This window comes from Salarias fasciatus, chromosome 18 (genome assembly GCF_902148845.1).
Source record: "Salarias fasciatus chromosome 18, fSalaFa1.1, whole genome shotgun sequence".
In the NCBI taxonomy this organism is placed as follows: Eukaryota; Metazoa; Chordata; class Actinopteri; order Blenniiformes; family Blenniidae; genus Salarias; species Salarias fasciatus.
Genome location: NC_043762.1, coordinates 27,011,413 through 27,027,867, shown reverse-complemented (window position 1 = coordinate 27,027,867; position 16,455 = coordinate 27,011,413). Strand labels below are relative to the sequence as shown.

At 43.4% G+C, this 16,455-nt stretch overlaps 1 protein-coding gene across 1 annotated transcript in view; it reads left to right on the top strand.

The window, feature by feature from the left end:
- Positions 1-3,580: 3,580 nt before the first annotated feature.
- The window catches only part of egfra (epidermal growth factor receptor a (erythroblastic leukemia viral (v-erb-b) oncogene homolog, avian)), a 53,056-nt gene continuing 40,181 nt past the window's right edge, over positions 3,581-16,455 (top strand). Inside the window, exon 1 of the mRNA XM_030116081.1 lies at positions 3,581-3,775. Coding sequence (XP_029971941.1) covers positions 3,670-3,775 — 106 coding nt within the window. The 5' untranslated portion in view covers positions 3,581-3,669. The remainder of the gene's footprint in view (positions 3,776-16,455) is intronic.

Genomic DNA, 16,455 nt, shown 5'->3' with positions numbered 1-16,455 from the left:
ACACAGCAACATTTTGAAAACAATGTCCATTTACACAGAAATGGCAGAAACGCTGAGAGTTTTTAAAAAGGTTGCATTTTCACCGTTATCGTGTAAACAGACAAAACTCAACCAAAGTCTTCTGTCTTCACGTGAACATGCCGTTATGTAACCGGCTGAGGCGTCCTTGGGTCAATCGGCTGATTGCCGAGTGGGCGATCGTGTGGTTGACCTTTCAGGAGAGCTCTCGCCGTGAAGACAGCCCGAGCTGTAAAACCCATCGTAGATAATTTACCCCAGTTGTTCTCCGTTATCTGGCTGTAGATACGGCGCTGCTCCTCTTCCCGGCCGCTGATTACACCTGCGTCTGAGTGGGTTCACCAACGGCGATGTGCAAATTCAAGCCAAAACACTCACACCATCTGGTTCTCACACACACACACACACACACACACACACACACACGGCACTGCTAGCTTTGACTGAACTTCACCTGGTAGGAAAGAAAACTCATTGCATTAAACGTTGCTGAATGTCTCTGAGCTGTAAATCAATCCGGTTTTGATCACTGGCCACACCTGATGAGCAATAGCGTAAAACACCAGTGACTCACTCAGTCTCTGTCCCAACGCTGATTTTCCAGCATGTCACGATGGATGTCAAAATTCATCCGTGTTTATTTCTTAGAGCTCAAGCACTTTGAAAAAAAGAGAGAAAAAAATGGCGTGGTTTTGGTCAGGAAGCAGCATGTTGTTGGTCCTGTTTTATCTTATCTTCATTGTTCTTCACTTCCTTCGCCCACCTCAGGAAACAGCCCATAAAAGCCTGCTTTTCTGCTGCTACCTTTTCTCTTTCATTGTTTACTCTGGGAGCTTTCAAACAGCTTTTCATTCATCACCTGCATACGCGGGATTTATTTCACACTCTGCTGCATTCTGCAGATATAAATTTATGCTGAATTAGTTTGCAGAGTAACAAACAGCTCAAACTACCATTCTTTAATTAATATTATCTTTTCGTGTTGTTTACTGGGTTCAGCGGCTTTATTTATTGAGCTTATTGGCACGTTGTTAAAATAGTGAAGTTATATTATTTGAATTAATTGAATTTATTTGAAAGGTGGCCTTAGCGTTTGGAAGTCAGTCCTGATCCTGATGAATCCTGACATCACTGCAGCAGCGTAGATTAGAAGGCATCCAGCCTGCCAGTCCGCACCGAGGGCAAAAAGACCCTTTGTTAAAAATTTGAGGCAGGGAGTGGAGCAGAATCTACTTATAAGAGGAAAAAAGCTGACTGAGACATTCACAGGCTCTCCTGCACGAAAGGCGGTTTGCACCAAACGTCCTGCACGTGCACAGTTTTTGCCATGCACGTAGAAATCTGTAGTACTGAGGAATCTCATTAGAGCCTCACATCAGGATGACCGTCATAACTTCATCTTCCAGATAAAAGCAGCAGCAGTTTGTGATGGACTCTCCGGGGATTTGAACACCGACTCCTGAAGCAGCAGCAACACTCAGCCACCGTATTACCAGAAAAGCAACATTTTGCATAAAAGCCATGCAGTGGTGGAGGATCTGTGAAAAACATACATCCAGCTGCAAATGCAGCATTTGGAGAAACACACTTTCACTGTTTTAAACCAGGGAGGCCTTGTTAAAAATGGCTTCATGATCAGGAGGCACTGACGTTCTTTAAAATGTGCAACTTAGTCAGGTTTTGTTAAAATGGCAACTTTATGAAAATGAATTGAGAAAAGATTTGAGTTCTTGAATTAACAAAGATGAGACAAGATGAGACGAGACAATCCTTTATTTGTTCCAATGGGGATATTTGCATTTCTCATTTGCATATTTCTCATTTGTTTGTTAGAACAGCACAAAAAAGTGACTGCAAGATCATGAGAACATATATCAATTAAGCAATTAAGTCCAAGTCCATATAGAAAGAATGTGCTCAAGTAATAAAGAAGAAGAATTAGCACAGCATCCATTACCAATCCATTATCCAGATTAAAGTTTTAACCTACTTGTTGAAGATAAAGTAGATTTAAATATATAAATATTGTTGTTTCTCAAACATGTTATAAACTGTATCAATCCAAACTGCAGTGAAAATTATTTTCAAGCTGTTGAAGTTGTAGCGCAGGAGTGTCAAACACACAGAGCTCAATTACATCTTGAGTGAACTGGACTGGAAAATAGTGATAATTTGCCATAATAACCTTTAAATTTAAGCTTTAAAGTTCTTTGTTGTGGTGCAGAGTATTATGTGAGAGAAATGTTGATATTTTTGTAAAGCACAAAAAACGGACTCTGTGCTCAGTCCGGTGCATCCTCGACGTTATATTTCATCTTATTTCATACAGTCACGGTGTTCGTGTGCTGATGTTGATTCGTATCACCGCTGTAGTGATCGGAGCAGGAAGTGAACCGGAAACTGATTTTCTGATAACAGGAGAAACCAGAAGTAGGCGATTGGGTTTGAGTACAGACGCAGTCATGCCAGAAGATGACCACAATGTCATCATCAAGACAATTACAATTACACCTTCTGGTGCTAAATATACTGAAATGACAAAAATCCTTCTCCTGCATTCTGCCCTGACACCCTGACACCCTGACAGCACGGCTTTGAGGTCAACACTATATAGTTTGCTATCTTTCACAGCAGCATTGCTGACATCTCTGTGTGGGTTTCAGTGTCGTGTTTGCTATATTCTTAAGAAATTTGTAAAAAAAAAAAAAAAAAAAAAAAAAAGAAAATCAATGTTCACTTTCATTTTTTTGCAACTTGCCGGGTGGAATTTGACCCTGGGAACTTGCTTTGGCCCACAGGCCATTTGACACTCCTGGTGTGTTGGTTGGGGCTCAATTCCAGGTTGTTTTTATGGGGTTTGGATTTTTTCCCTGCAATCCCAATAAAAAAAAAAACATCATATTTTGGGTGAATCTAAAATGCTCATAGGTGTGATTGGGTGACTTTGTCTTGGTATGTAAACTGGTTTGACTTTTCATCACGAGGTTGTGCACGGTGAGAAAGTTTCTGCTAACACAGGTGTGAAAGTGTTTGTTTAGACCTTTTGCCAAAGTGTGTGTGCTTGGTTTGCCCATGCCTGAGGCAGACGAGAGGGTTACTGCAGAAGGTGTATGAATGGGTTACAGCAGGGGTCTGCAGGGTCCAGAGTAGGACTGGACCCCCCCCCCCCCCCCCCCCAAACACACACACACACACACACACCTGCTCGGAGCCCCCCTGGCTCCCCGCTGAAACGCTTTGACTCATTAGAATTGCTGCATGGTGAAGGAATGCTCTGACACACACACGTTATGTGTGTGTTTCCATGCTGCAATCCACAGCTGCCGGGTACAGGTGTGTGTGTGTGTGTGTGTGTGTGTGTGTGTGTGTGTGTGTGTGTGTGTGTGTGTGTGTGTGTGTGTGTGTGTGTGTGTGTGTGTCACTCCCCCCGGTGCAGCTTGTACCTGTGCAGCTCAGGGGCGCGCGCATCCCTCCTCCCTCCTGCTGACGTCAGAGCAGCTCCGAGCTGGAGGAGGAGGAGGAGGAGGAGGAGGAGGAGGAGCTGTCAAAGTTTGACTTTCCTTCCAGGAGGAACAAGTCCGGGCGCAGGAGGGGCGAGAAGACACTTTTTCAGCTCAGACTCGGCGGAATATCGCGCCCGCTTGGCATGGAATGACCCCCGGAGCGCCCAGACCCACGATGGCCGCCCGTCCCCCCCGCTGGATCAGCCTCGCCGCGCTGCTCTGGCTCGGCTCCTGCGCGCTGGCGGAAAAGAAAGGTACGTTTTTACGCACGGACGCGCACGCCGCTCCGCTCCGGTCCCGGTGCCGGACGCTCCGGCGTCGAGTCCCGAGCACACTCCTCCTGCGCCGCATTTCCAGTAATCCCACAGAAAAAAAAAGAAAAGAAAGAAAGAAAAACTCCCCAGAGGAAAGTTTTCTCACAGCGTGTCCGTGTGAAACGCTCCCAGCTCCCAGGAAACTTTCACCCACTGTGATTTTCCTCACCGGGAGCGGAGCGATAAAGTGCGTAATTGCGCACGTTTGGCCAAATTGACTAAGTTTGAAAATGTGCACCATGGTGATGATGATGATGATGATGAGGATGATGAGGGAGGGGACATGGATTGATTGAGCAATATACAAGTTTCTTTTCTGCAGTCAGAGTTCTTACAAACAGTTGTTCGAGGTTTATTGTTTTCATTTTGAATGATTTTTCTCTCTCTAGCCACAGGAATCCAGCCCCTCGCTCACTTCCTTTGTCTCTCTCATAATCTCACAGGATATTCTGGATTATTGCCATTTTTCCTCACTTTTTTTCCCCTTTCCTCTTTGCGGACTGTGGTTGTTTTTTCATGTATTTTCACATAAAACAGAAAAACAAAGCTGAACCTCCTAGAGAATTAAATAAGAAACACATTGCACGGCCAGTCTAACAGTCTAAAGCAGAGTGGAAAGTGAAGGGCTGGTGGATTTTCTTCTCTTTTGTGTGTTTATGTCTTTCTTTTGGCCCTGAAACAAAGGTCACACGGACGGTATCTTTTTAAAGTCAGGCAGTGTTTTGACTGCTGTCCCAGTCAGATCTTGTCACGCAGTTGTTCACTTTTGACAGAACTTTGTCCCACAGAGTGATGTTATTCTGTTGTGCAGATTGAGAAAGAAATGCATCTTCTGTGCTGGAGGTGGCGGTAGTGAGAGACTGTGGCGTCCGGCCTGCAGGTTGTAGCTGATTTCTGCTGATATGAGATGCTGCGATGAGCGAACGCCCGGGGCTCGTCGGGTCGCTCGCTGCCGGAAAGGCAGCGTGATTCACAAGTCTGTGAGGCGACGTCACGAACATTTATTGAAGAAAGACATGCTGTGCTCTGATAATATTTCACAATTTCATACTCGAGATTGTTGTCACCTTGTGTGTTGGCTCTTACGATAAGTCCATTCAGCTTTCTGTTTAGTGAGTTCTCGTCCAAAGCTTTGGATATTATTATTTCAGCTGTTTCTTTTATCTATTTTAAACTAAAATTGGATTCCAAGGTGCCTCAATGCGCCATCTTGTGGTAGACATTGGTATTACAAGATGCTAATGTGTAACGTTATCCAGTAATGATATTTGAGGCAGAAAAGATACACAGAGTTTATGTCAAATCGGTTGATAATTTAAGGTATTTTTGCAATGTTTTAAACTGTTATCCACGGTGGGCGTCACATTGTACAGTACAGGAAAATAAATACAAATTCAAACTGTATTACAGTGTTCTTCACTAGATAGATGAGACTGAGGCACCTTTTATTAAAAAAAATCTTTAAGCTGCTTTTAGCTAAATAACAAATCTGACCAAATTAATATATTTCCTTGGGTAATCACCATTATGGTTGGTTTTTTTTTTAGTTCTTTTGAATCTTTTAGGTTAAAAGCGCATTTTGTATTTCTCAGTGTTTAAAGATAAAATATGAATTTACAATTTTAAAATATATTTGTTAGAATTACAAGTAAAATCTAGGAGCTTGTGCCCACAATTAGTTTGCTAATCAGCCAGTTGTTCCTCTCATGGCGGCAGGAACGGATGTTGGCTATTTTTAGCCAGTCATTAATTTTGATTACAATCTTTAAATTAAAAAAGATTTTTCTTGAGTTGTGGCATAATTGCTGTGTTATCGCTGTCAGATCGTGATCTCATGTTAAATTCGGAGGCTTTAAGCCAAAAGTAAACTTTAAATCCAGCGTGAGCGTTGATGTGAGTGACTCAGGCCAGATGTGAGGAGAGAAAGTGACCCGACGGCCGACACTTCCTGATCTCCTGAATCATAATTATCTGCGCCGGTCGCGGCATTGTTCCTCCCCCGCGCCGCTGGAAGATGAACGGCAGCGCCGGGTGCTGGCGGCGCTCGTGTGTCACCTCCATCTCTCCTCGCCGCCGGTGACGCCGGCGCCGCGCCGCTTTTTTGGGGAGAACCATAACAAATCAAAAGTGTTTGTGGGACAAAAAAGACAGCGTCTCTAAATATTTCCAGGCTCCCAAACAAACCAGACAGTGCAGATTTCATGCAGCAGCAGGTTTCCAGGAGATTTCTATTAAGGCCGGAGATTACTAATGAGCAGCTGTGATGATAGGTGAGGCGTGCGGCATTATTTGGTTTAACCACTCTAATTCAGATTCCTTTCCCAGGGAAACATGAGCTCCACCATCTGCTTTGACAGTTTTACTTGTTGATGTTGTTGTTGTTGTTGTTGGTAGTTTTTTTTTTTTTTTTTTTTTTTGACCCAGAGGCTGAGACAGATGTTTCCGTGGCTCACATGTTTTCCCAGCACACCGTGTCCAGAATGATCCACTTCTATTTGAACAAGATGTCAGATTTGTGTTGTGTTCCTCAGTGTCAAAGTCCTTTAAAAAAAAAAAAAAAGAAAAAAAAAAACAGTTGATTTACAGCGGCGTGAATTCGTCCACTGTTGCACATCAACGAACACATGAATTAATTATTGTTACATCCTGAAGCGAGACGGACCAGAGAGAGCCGCAGTGTGTTCAGAGTTCTGCCTGAGGTTAGATATTAACTCCAAACTGGAACCGAACATCTTGAAGCTACGGGTTTGGTTTCAGCAACATTTGGTAAGTCGTCACTAACGTCCCGCTCGGTAGCCATCTTGACCCAAAGAGCAGCTTTTCTCATTGACTTTACCCGCAGAGCATATTTAGTGTTTAAAACAAAGCTCATAAAGTTCTATACAATTTAGATACACAGACAAAAACAAACTTTTTTAAGCTGTTTTCTTGGTCATTTAATTTCTTTTTCTCCTCGTTTGACCCTTTTTAGCTTTTTTCAAAAAACAATTTTTAGCTCTTTAACTTTGCTTAGCCATAATACTGGGTTTAGCCATTTTAGCTACGTTTAGTTTGGATAAATTCACTTATTTTAAAACAATTTGCTTTTGTTTTTGTAGCTGTTTTTGACTCCTTTAGCTGTTTTAACCATTCCTCCTTCTGATTTTTGTGATCATTTTATTGATTCCGGCTACTTGAACCATCTGTAGTCATTCTAGCTGAGTCATGCCCAAGAGGACATTATCAAGTGAAAAATGGAAAACTTCCATCATGTTTTGTTTCTCCTTTTACTCTACAATTGTGCTTAGAGCTGCTGAAAACATGGAAGTTTTTGAAAATACTCCGTGTCCCTGGAAACCGGTGTAAAAAAAAAAAAAAAATCAACTTTTCGGAACCGCTGCTGCTGTGTGAAGTTATTCCGTCCAACTTTGTGATGTGTCCATACGAGTGTGTGTGCACTCGCGGTTGTTAATGTTTATCAGTTTTGTTCTCTGTCTGCAGGTGTGTGTTTTCATTACAAAAACTAAAAGCAGCCACTAGTGGCCCAACAGTAAACTGCATGATTTTGTCATTTTGCTGCGTAAACAGGAAACTTTTCGGAAATAAAAATGTAGAAACGGTGCATTTCTTTAGCTGTTCCCTCATTTTTTGTTGTTGCTCAACACATATACATCATTGGCATTAAAAAGAAATGATTCAGTCCACATTGAATAGGATTCTTATTTTCTTTATTTGAATGAGGAATTCAATGAGGAAACTCAACATCCATCATCTGGAGTGAACAGTGACAAGTACCACTGACTACCAGTCGAGACGTTCTTTAATTAAAATGTCTCATTTGTCACTTTGAAGTATGAGATAAGAGTAAAGATAAGAGAGCAAATAGGATGGAAATGTATATTTACTTATGATTCTGTTAAAGCTTCAGGGAGCCGCTGAAGAGTAGATCTGTATTTTAGCCAATTTCATAATTATTCAAAGCCCTTGCTGCTTTGGGAAACCAGCTTGTGACTGAGGGTTGCTGGTTTGAATCCCACTGCTGATGGGTGGTCACATGAGCAGCGTTCCCAGCTCTCAGCTTTAAACTGAGTTTGAACCGCTTTACTCCCATGTTGCACATGCTAAATTATAATTTTTGTGTTCAAATGTCAGACTTTGATCCCTTTCCAGTCAGGAAAACGCAGGTTTCTGCTGTTTCTGTAGGAGTCTGATGGGTTTTTCTGGTGTCTGAATAGACTTTAATTGTAGATTAGTTCAGGTAATTGTAACATTAAAGTGCATTTTATGATCGTAATTAGTCTTTGATGCACTTTCAATAGGTTGTATTTTGAGAATTAGTGTTAAAATTAAACAACAGATAGTTTTTATTCACTTTTTTTCAATTGTGTTTATTTTTTGAAGTTATCACTCAACCCCTCCACTCAATATACTGCTGTAACCACTACATTAAAGTTAAAATCATACTTATTCACGTATAAAAGCTTGAGGAGTGAACTGAAGGCATTGTTTCTAAGTTTTATAATTGCTGTTCCAAACACGCCTTAAAAACTGATTCACATCCAGACAGAAATCAGGATAACGGTGTTTGAAGATTTCATCCAGACAGATTATAGACGGCTTTTATTCCTCAGGCTCATTCTGCCTGGAAGCACACAAGTTGTACCAATCTGTTTCCTTTTAGATTTTCAGTCACATAATAAAATTATTCCTGGATAAAAAAAAACTAGTGTCGCCAACTGGAGGAACAAAAATTCCCGCTCACACATTAGTGGCAATGCGTTTCTGAGATAATCAGTGGGATTTGAAAGGATTTCTGTGACTTAAGACGAAGGATGAGTTTATTAGTTCACAAAGGAGCACGTAATCCTTTGCTTATTTAAAATCACTAAAGGAGAAGCCGCCGCTTCTTCGGCGGCTCCGTCTTAATTCGCTGGTTTCTGTTTGATCTGTTTAGGAGTGTTTGTGTTGCCAGGAAGCTGGCGAACATCTGCTCAGCTGTTTACATGTGGAAGTGGCAAAAAGGTCTCGGAGGAAAGCCATAAATTTGATGGAGATCCAGGACGTAATACACCGATTTAATGCAAATTATTCACTTTTTGTTTTGTTACCAGTGATGAAGACGACCCGTTTTCTTTATAAAGTGAGTAGTGATCTGAAGCGTTGTAGTTAAGACCATCTAACCCGAGATCGAGTGAAGACCAAGACTTCAAGACACCGAGATTCAGTCAAGATCAAGTCAACATCTGCAAAAATAGCCTATATATCAAATAAATGTGTGAGATCTCAGGGTTGTTCTGGAACATCCTTCTCACTGCCCTGTTTTAAAGTCTAACAGCAAATAGAAACAGAGCAGAAAATTAAGCAGCAATAATTCTGATTCAGTGGAGAGCGACGTTGTTCAGACTGAAAACCTGATTTATTAGGATCCTCCTTAAATTGTGCTGAATCTCATGCAAATCAGTGATGCCTGCAGTTTGCATGCATTTTGCAAACAAGATAAACTCCGTGAGTAACATCAAGAGCAAATAGGAGTATTCAAATGAAGGTTTTTTTTGCATGCATTAGGCTGTTTACGTGAGAATAATCTGCTGGAGACTGTCGCCAACTTTGTTGTTTCAGTACCAACACAAACAACAGCACCCGCTAGTGGCCCTACTTGAAACTACATTGTTTCCAGAGTTTCTGCTGTTTCGGTGTAAACAGGCGAAGTTTTAACACGTTGCTGTGTAAATGCAAAACGCTGTCATGGTAATGGAACCTGACATTAACAAACTAAGTTGCTAAGTCACTTTAACGTCTAGTCCGTAGTCAGCCCAGCAGATGATGATGATGATGAAAATGGATTTTAAGACGCTAAAGTAATCCACCACAGCTCAGCACAACAACAACTTGTCTGCCTGAATTTTAAGGATGAAATCACATCTTTTACTCCTGTTCTGGACACAACCGTCGCCGCCTTTTGGAGCCGAACGTGAGATTCGATCGTCCGCCTGGCGGTTAGCGCGGTCTCCCGCAGGAAGCCCACCTGTCCGCCTGACTCGGTGCGAGTGTGAGCAGACGAGCTCGCTGAATAATAGAAAAGCTCCCCGTCCTCCGTGCCGGCACGCTCGCTTTATTAACTGTCATCATCTGTGGGGAGGCTGCAAATAATGCCCGCAGCTTCGCCCGGCAGCCAGCCACAAGTAATAACGCCGCTGATTTATTTCCCCGGTGAAATGCTAAATGGTGCAGGAATGAGTCCCTCTCTTCCTGCTCGCAGTCGTAGTTTAGAAGTGATTAGATTCTCCACAGTAGGGAAGTTTTTAACTATATAATGCAGCGGGTCTGACAGATCAAACTAATCAGCCCAACATGTCAGACAGCTCAAACCTTAATCCTTCACAGCAGGTTTTGGCCCCAGGTCAGCCAGATTAAATAAATATGCTATATTTTTTTTTAAAGACTAACCTGGGACTGAATGAGATTGAAAGATAATCCCTCGAACAGAAGTCGGGCTGCGTCGGTGTCTTTAGATTTGCTTACACACCTGCAAAAGTCGAGCTGAATCTTGATGAAATTTCAGTGCCGGCAGTGAATCCTGACGTCCTGACTAAGTGTTTTTCCCTGAGTGTGGAGCGGGAATCTAACAAGCAAGCCTCTCTCATCACTCATCTGTCCCCCGCCCCCCCCAAACCCCCCCCCCCCCCCCCACCGTCATATCCAGAGGAACAGGCCTTTTCTTTCATTAAAGCCCACTCTCTTGGACTGGATGTGAAGGAGACCTGAGGATCCAGTGTAATCTTAGAGCCAGCAGTCTGCTTTTCGGGGCCCAGAGTGGTCCTGGTACTGCAACACCAGTCCCCTGATGACCCTACCAGACGTACATCTGCTGCAGGCGTTGTTGGCACCGAGTGGTGGGAGTCCGGTTCCTGCTCGCCGTTCCTGCCTGCTTTGATAAAGTGAACCTTCAGAGGACGGCGCTGACGAGGCGCCGGATTTTGGTTTCTCTCCGAGACAATGACGCCTCTGTTGAAGGCAGGTTATCAGCAAGAAACACCGAGATGTGAGCCGCGAGGAAGACGCATATGTCATGGAGGTGAAGCGGCTTTTTGTTCTCTTTCTCACTTTTAAATTGTAGACACACAATCTTTTGTGTGGCACACAAAAAAAAAAAAGTTAATTACTCGTCTGGCCTCACTGAAACCACAAACGCTAAACCTTTATGAATTGTTTTCAATGGGTTTAAGACGCTAAGTAAACCTGATTTTATTGTTTAATAACAGCAGCTGCTTGTGTACATGCGCTGATGGATAAGTGAGTAGGCGCGTGGTTACTCATTGAACGCGTGTGCGTCCCTTTCTGGTCGTAACAAAGTCGTGGGCAGCATTTATTGCCTTTCCGTGATCCGCTGATCATGTGTGCAGGCGTCCAACGGAAATACACGTGGGATCCTGGCCTGGAAAGAAAAGAAAACGGGGGGAAAATGTCTCGGTGCTATCAGCCCTCTCATCGGGTGGAAGAGAAACGAGGCCACGGCTCCAGTTGGAGAGTCTCTCTGTTGGCTTTCTCTGGAAAACGTAGAAATATTTCTCAAGAGCCGCTTAGTGGACGATGAGAAAGTCTCACTTTGGTGGGTTTCCAGGTTCGTATCTGCTGTTTTCTGAAAGTAATGTGTGTCAGGACCGGGGATGATTTCTTCACCAGGTCACCCAAAAGCTGACAGTCCTAAAGACATTTTACAACATTACTAACCTTTTCATGCAGCCCAATTTCATTTAATGAGGAAGCTATCTGTCATGGCAGCATTTTTTTTTTTTTTACAATTTGCTTGGTGTTTTTGGATTGAAGCCTCAGTTTTGGCCCACGGGCCTTATGTTAGACACCCTTCTTAAAAGGATATTAAGCTTTTTGTTTGGTTAAAGATGTGACGGTTTGGAGCACCGCATGTTGATACAACCCCAATTCAAGAAACCTTGATAGATCCTAATTAGGACTTCAAACAGTTGATCCATTTCTGCCAGTGGGGCCACCTCTCAAAGAGAAATGTATTTTTTATTAAAATTGCCTGCTGTCTCTCTGCTGCATTGCAGACAGAACTCTGAGATTTAAGATCCAAACCAAAAGGTTCGTGGAGGAAGAGTGAGTTTCCTTTTTGCTAACTTAGCAGCATTTATAGTGTCTATACTGTCCGAGACTTCAGATCTCTCAGCAGACTTGATTCTACACAGACGTACAAATCACAAATGGATGGTTTTTGGACATTTTATTGTAATTTCTACCAGGATGAATTGCTAAAAGTGTCTTAATGTTGAAAATTGTACTTTTTTCTCTTTAAAAACATTAAAGCCGTTCCTGTCTGAACTAATACAAAAGGAATTCTTTGGAGTTATTATTACTGGTCAACCTTACTTTATATCAAATTGGCCTAAATTAAAGCCTGTTTAGCAAATTCTAAGTAATTCAAAGGCAGTTATGAACAACAAGGAAAAAAACTTGAAATTTTAAGCCTTTGTCTCGTCTTCCTTTTGCTCTCTGAGATTCTACCAGCCCTCTCTGATGGCAGCCGCACAGTGAGTGAAGTTTAATTAAATGAGAAGGGAGTGGAAGAACAAGCGGGGCTGTTGTCGTTGTCAGTGTGCAGGATTGGAGCGGTTAGAGGCGAGCAGGGGAGCGTTCATTCTGCATGCATGACAGCCTCTCGCTGAGGCACCGATCCAGTCCTCCAACGGGCCGAACGACGAACCCGGGCCAGCTAATCCAGTGGTCTGAGGCGCCTCAGGTCCGAGAGCCCAGGAGGAGGATAACAGGCGGCATCGAAGCATTCAAAGCAGATTCTGCCAGAACAGGACATGAACCTCATTTTCAGCAGGTCTGGAAGTGTTTGGGAACTGGAGACAGATTACTGTTGAGTTTAGACCAGGTTTATAGCTGACAGGAGCATCATCCTTTGGTTGGTAGTGTTTGTGCTTCCTTTCTCATTTATTAGATGATAGGTTGACTCAACACACCACCTGGTGGCACAAAATGGTATTGGTGGGATATACAACCCTGAACGCTAGGCCCTGTTAGCATGAAAACTGAAAACTTTCTAGCATTTCAGGTTTCTGTTTGCGTGACAGTGGTGCTTGGAGCCACACAAACGGCCTGTAAGGTGAAACTCTTTGAAAGTTATTTGACTCCGTCTCAATAGAAATGGGAGAAAAACAGTTTTTATAAAACAACACTACTGCAAATGCACACCATGGCTGTAGTAGCTGGTTCTTCTGTACATGTGTGAGTAGATAGATAGATAGATAGATAGATAGATAGATAACAACAATGGCGGCCTCCAGAGTGTCATGATGATGATTAAAGCATTAATGCAACGTTTTCTCTTAAAACGTTTTGTTGTTCAGTTGATCAGCGATTCTGAGTCTGTCAGGTCTCACTGTGTATCAGATCGCAGAGCAAGTGGCGGGTAAAGACTGCAGTAAGAATGTGGCTTGGCACAACTTGATTATAATGAATTAAAATGTCCTTTAAATCATAAATCATAATATTGTTCCAGTGCAGTTCGGCAGCATCACAACCTTTTTAAATGTTTTCATTTCAAATGCTGCATTATTCTCAGTTTCTAGATGTGATATTTAGTCTTCGTCATGATTAAAAATGAGTTCTGCATCGTTGTTTCCCTCAGCGTCCCTTCTAGTCTGGGATTGTGCCTCCTCAGTATTTTCAGCAGAACCTCTCAGAGGTTGTCTGGTTTTCGTTTGGCATCCCTGAGCGAAACGCTACGAGCTCGTAGAATACTGCAACCGGAGTAGCCTGGGAGAATACTGGGGTTTGCATATCCTCCTGACTCCTTTCAGCTTTTTGAAATCGTAGCCCGGGCTGAGGGTGAATCCAGAGTGAGGCCGTTTCTGCTCCGCCGGCGCTCCTGTGCATGCAGCTCCTTCCAGGTAGTCTGAATCAATGGTGTAAGATTTCTGTCGAAGGTTGGGCTGCTGTTCCAGCGTTGGCAGCAACAGAACCACATGCGTCCCTCTAGAGAAGTGAACCCAGAGGCGCTCAGTGAGGGAGCAGCAGGAAAAGCCCCCGTTTCCTAAATAACTTTTGTGTCTGGAAAACCTCCTCTGCTTGATACACCTGCATTTATAGCAGCAAAAGAACATCTTGAATGGTTTTACAAACCTCTCACCAGTTGATTCGTGTCTTCGGAGTGTTGATCAGACTCTGAATCTGCTGACTTATCAGCTTTGAGGCTAAAGCTGGAAAGCGGGCTCAGAACGTGTTTCCGTTAGGCTCCAGCACATCTCATGACCGGCTCCCAAACACAGTTTGCAGACTGTGAAAGTTTTAACCTGATAAACAAATGGCTCGCTGTATTTGTATTCAGTAGCAAGCTGTAGGGATCTTCACGTCAAATGCAAATGAATGAAATGTCAATGAGACGGACAGGGGTGGTGCACGGATCAGAAGAAGATGGGCTTCAGCCAAGGAAAACAGGATATGTCTGGATACACAAACAAACCGTCAGAAAGATCTTTTGACTGGGGGATTCGTGCCCTCGCTTAATTGTTGATCAAAGAGGCCTCGATTGGCTTTTTTTCGAGCTGCCCCTGCTTCCTTTTAGCATTCAGTCTGCAGACGAATGTCTCCCAGCCATTATCCTGCGTAGCCCCCGTTGGCGCGTCCTCGCCTCGGCGACCCGCAGGTCAGCCCGAGGAGCACCGCTTCAAACGCCGCTCGCCCGACAAAGGAATCCCCTGCCGGGAGGAGAACAATCACCTCGCCGAGCACGTCTTCGTCTCTCAATATCTCAGAAGAAAGCATTGTTTGATGGGTGGCGGCTGACCTCTGAAATTTTCTTCTACAAAAGCATTCAGCCTCTTCCTGTGTGGTCCATGTATCTGTTACACTAAATGTGCTCATTTAAAGCTGTGACTCATGCGTCGGGGGGAGGTTTCCAGACGTTGTAGTGTGTTTTCTGTGTCTCCATTCTTGCATTTGCAACAAGCTGCTCAGGTAGAGATCCAGGATGTTTCAGTGATAATCCCTGGTGTGAAGACGGCGGCTTTCCTGCTGCAGCATCCTGAGTATCAGGAACCAGCTTCAAACTAAAGCATTAGGCGTTTTCCCTTAGTTAGCACCGGCTCTGGTGTGGTCTCTCTACATAATCCTCGTATTTTCCACCTTCTATGATTTATTGCGGTTCTGCTTGACTTCATTTGCGTTATCCCCATGTGACTTGTGCAGAGAGCGAACGTCCAATCTTTATTGTCTCCGCTCAACTTATAGAAAACACTTACAGCATTCAAAGGAATCCTGATCGGACTTGTCAAGTCACCAGAATTTCATCGCTCGGCGACCGATGAAAAGCGTGTTTTCTTTGCAGACGTTATTAAGGCATTACACGCTCCATTGCGAGGGTGCGGAGGAGCATCCGTCACAGCCAGCGTACAGCATGTGACCTTCCCACATCTACCGAGAAAGTAGCAGCAGCGAGGATTAGCCAGTCAAAGAGAAGACGGGTTTTCACTGGCTGCACATTTTCACACAGTGAAAAGTCAATAGATGCCATTGGAATTATTGAATTTCTTGTCACCGTAGTTGTATTACTGCAGCTCAAATATTTGATGTTCAGTCGGTATTAAAGGCCTCAAGTGTGTCAATGTCAAGATCTTTTGAACTGTCAGAGGCTTTTAGATGCTATGGAAGTTTTTAACCCTTTCGTGACTTTCATTAGGTTCAAAGACTCACTTACATTCCCGAAAAAGTAGAAGGTTGGACACAAAAAGTCTGTAACTGTAACTTCATGTCATTTCATGGGTCTACCATCTGTAGAAGACTGTCGGACTTGCATTTGAGTCGTTTTCTGGACGCCGTCCAAAAAAGTGAATGATTGATGTTGGCTGTGCTCCTCCATGGTGCCGTGCACATACGGACCTTTCAGGTGGTTGCACTGTGATTGATTTGTACCTGACTGAAATGTTCTGTCGTAGCGAGTGCGGTCTGGTTCATGACGTTATGGAGAGGTTTTTGGATCTTTTAAAACATTCAGTTGATTTATTACACTACATAAAGCTATTGAAAATGATACTCATCCGTGGTAGTGCTGTGATCACAGAGAAAAATAAATACTGCACTGCTCAGTAATACTGTCAGACCTGCAACAAGGTGCCACTTCCCAGCTGAGAGATCTCTGATTCTTTGCAGATTAAATTATACGTATGAGCAGCATGTGATTTCGCAAGGATTTAAAGTTGAGTCATTTTGCACTTGGTAAAGAAGCATAATTAGATAAGTATTCCAGTTTCCTGTTTTTGTGTGTTGTTGAGAATTGGCGAGCCCTCCAGTGTTTGGTTCACTGACAGGCTGTGCCAAAGCAGAACCTTTCCCAGAGGAAAACCGCAGGGGCTTCGGGGGGAAAAAGGTTCTAGCCGTACAAAGTGCTTCACAGAAAAGATTTTCCCACAAAGTCGATAAAAACCTGCAGAATCGGTTGTTCATTGATAACCTGTGTCACTTTGTCTAAACAAGTCTAGACGTCATGTCTTCAGGTGGTCATTGTTGTGGAGTTGAGGGGATTTCTAACCGTGGCAGCTTGTTGTGGTGCCAGACTCTCCCACAGCAAAGGTTCCAGCTGCAAAGGAGCTGATACACTCAGTCGGTCTGTGGCTGGC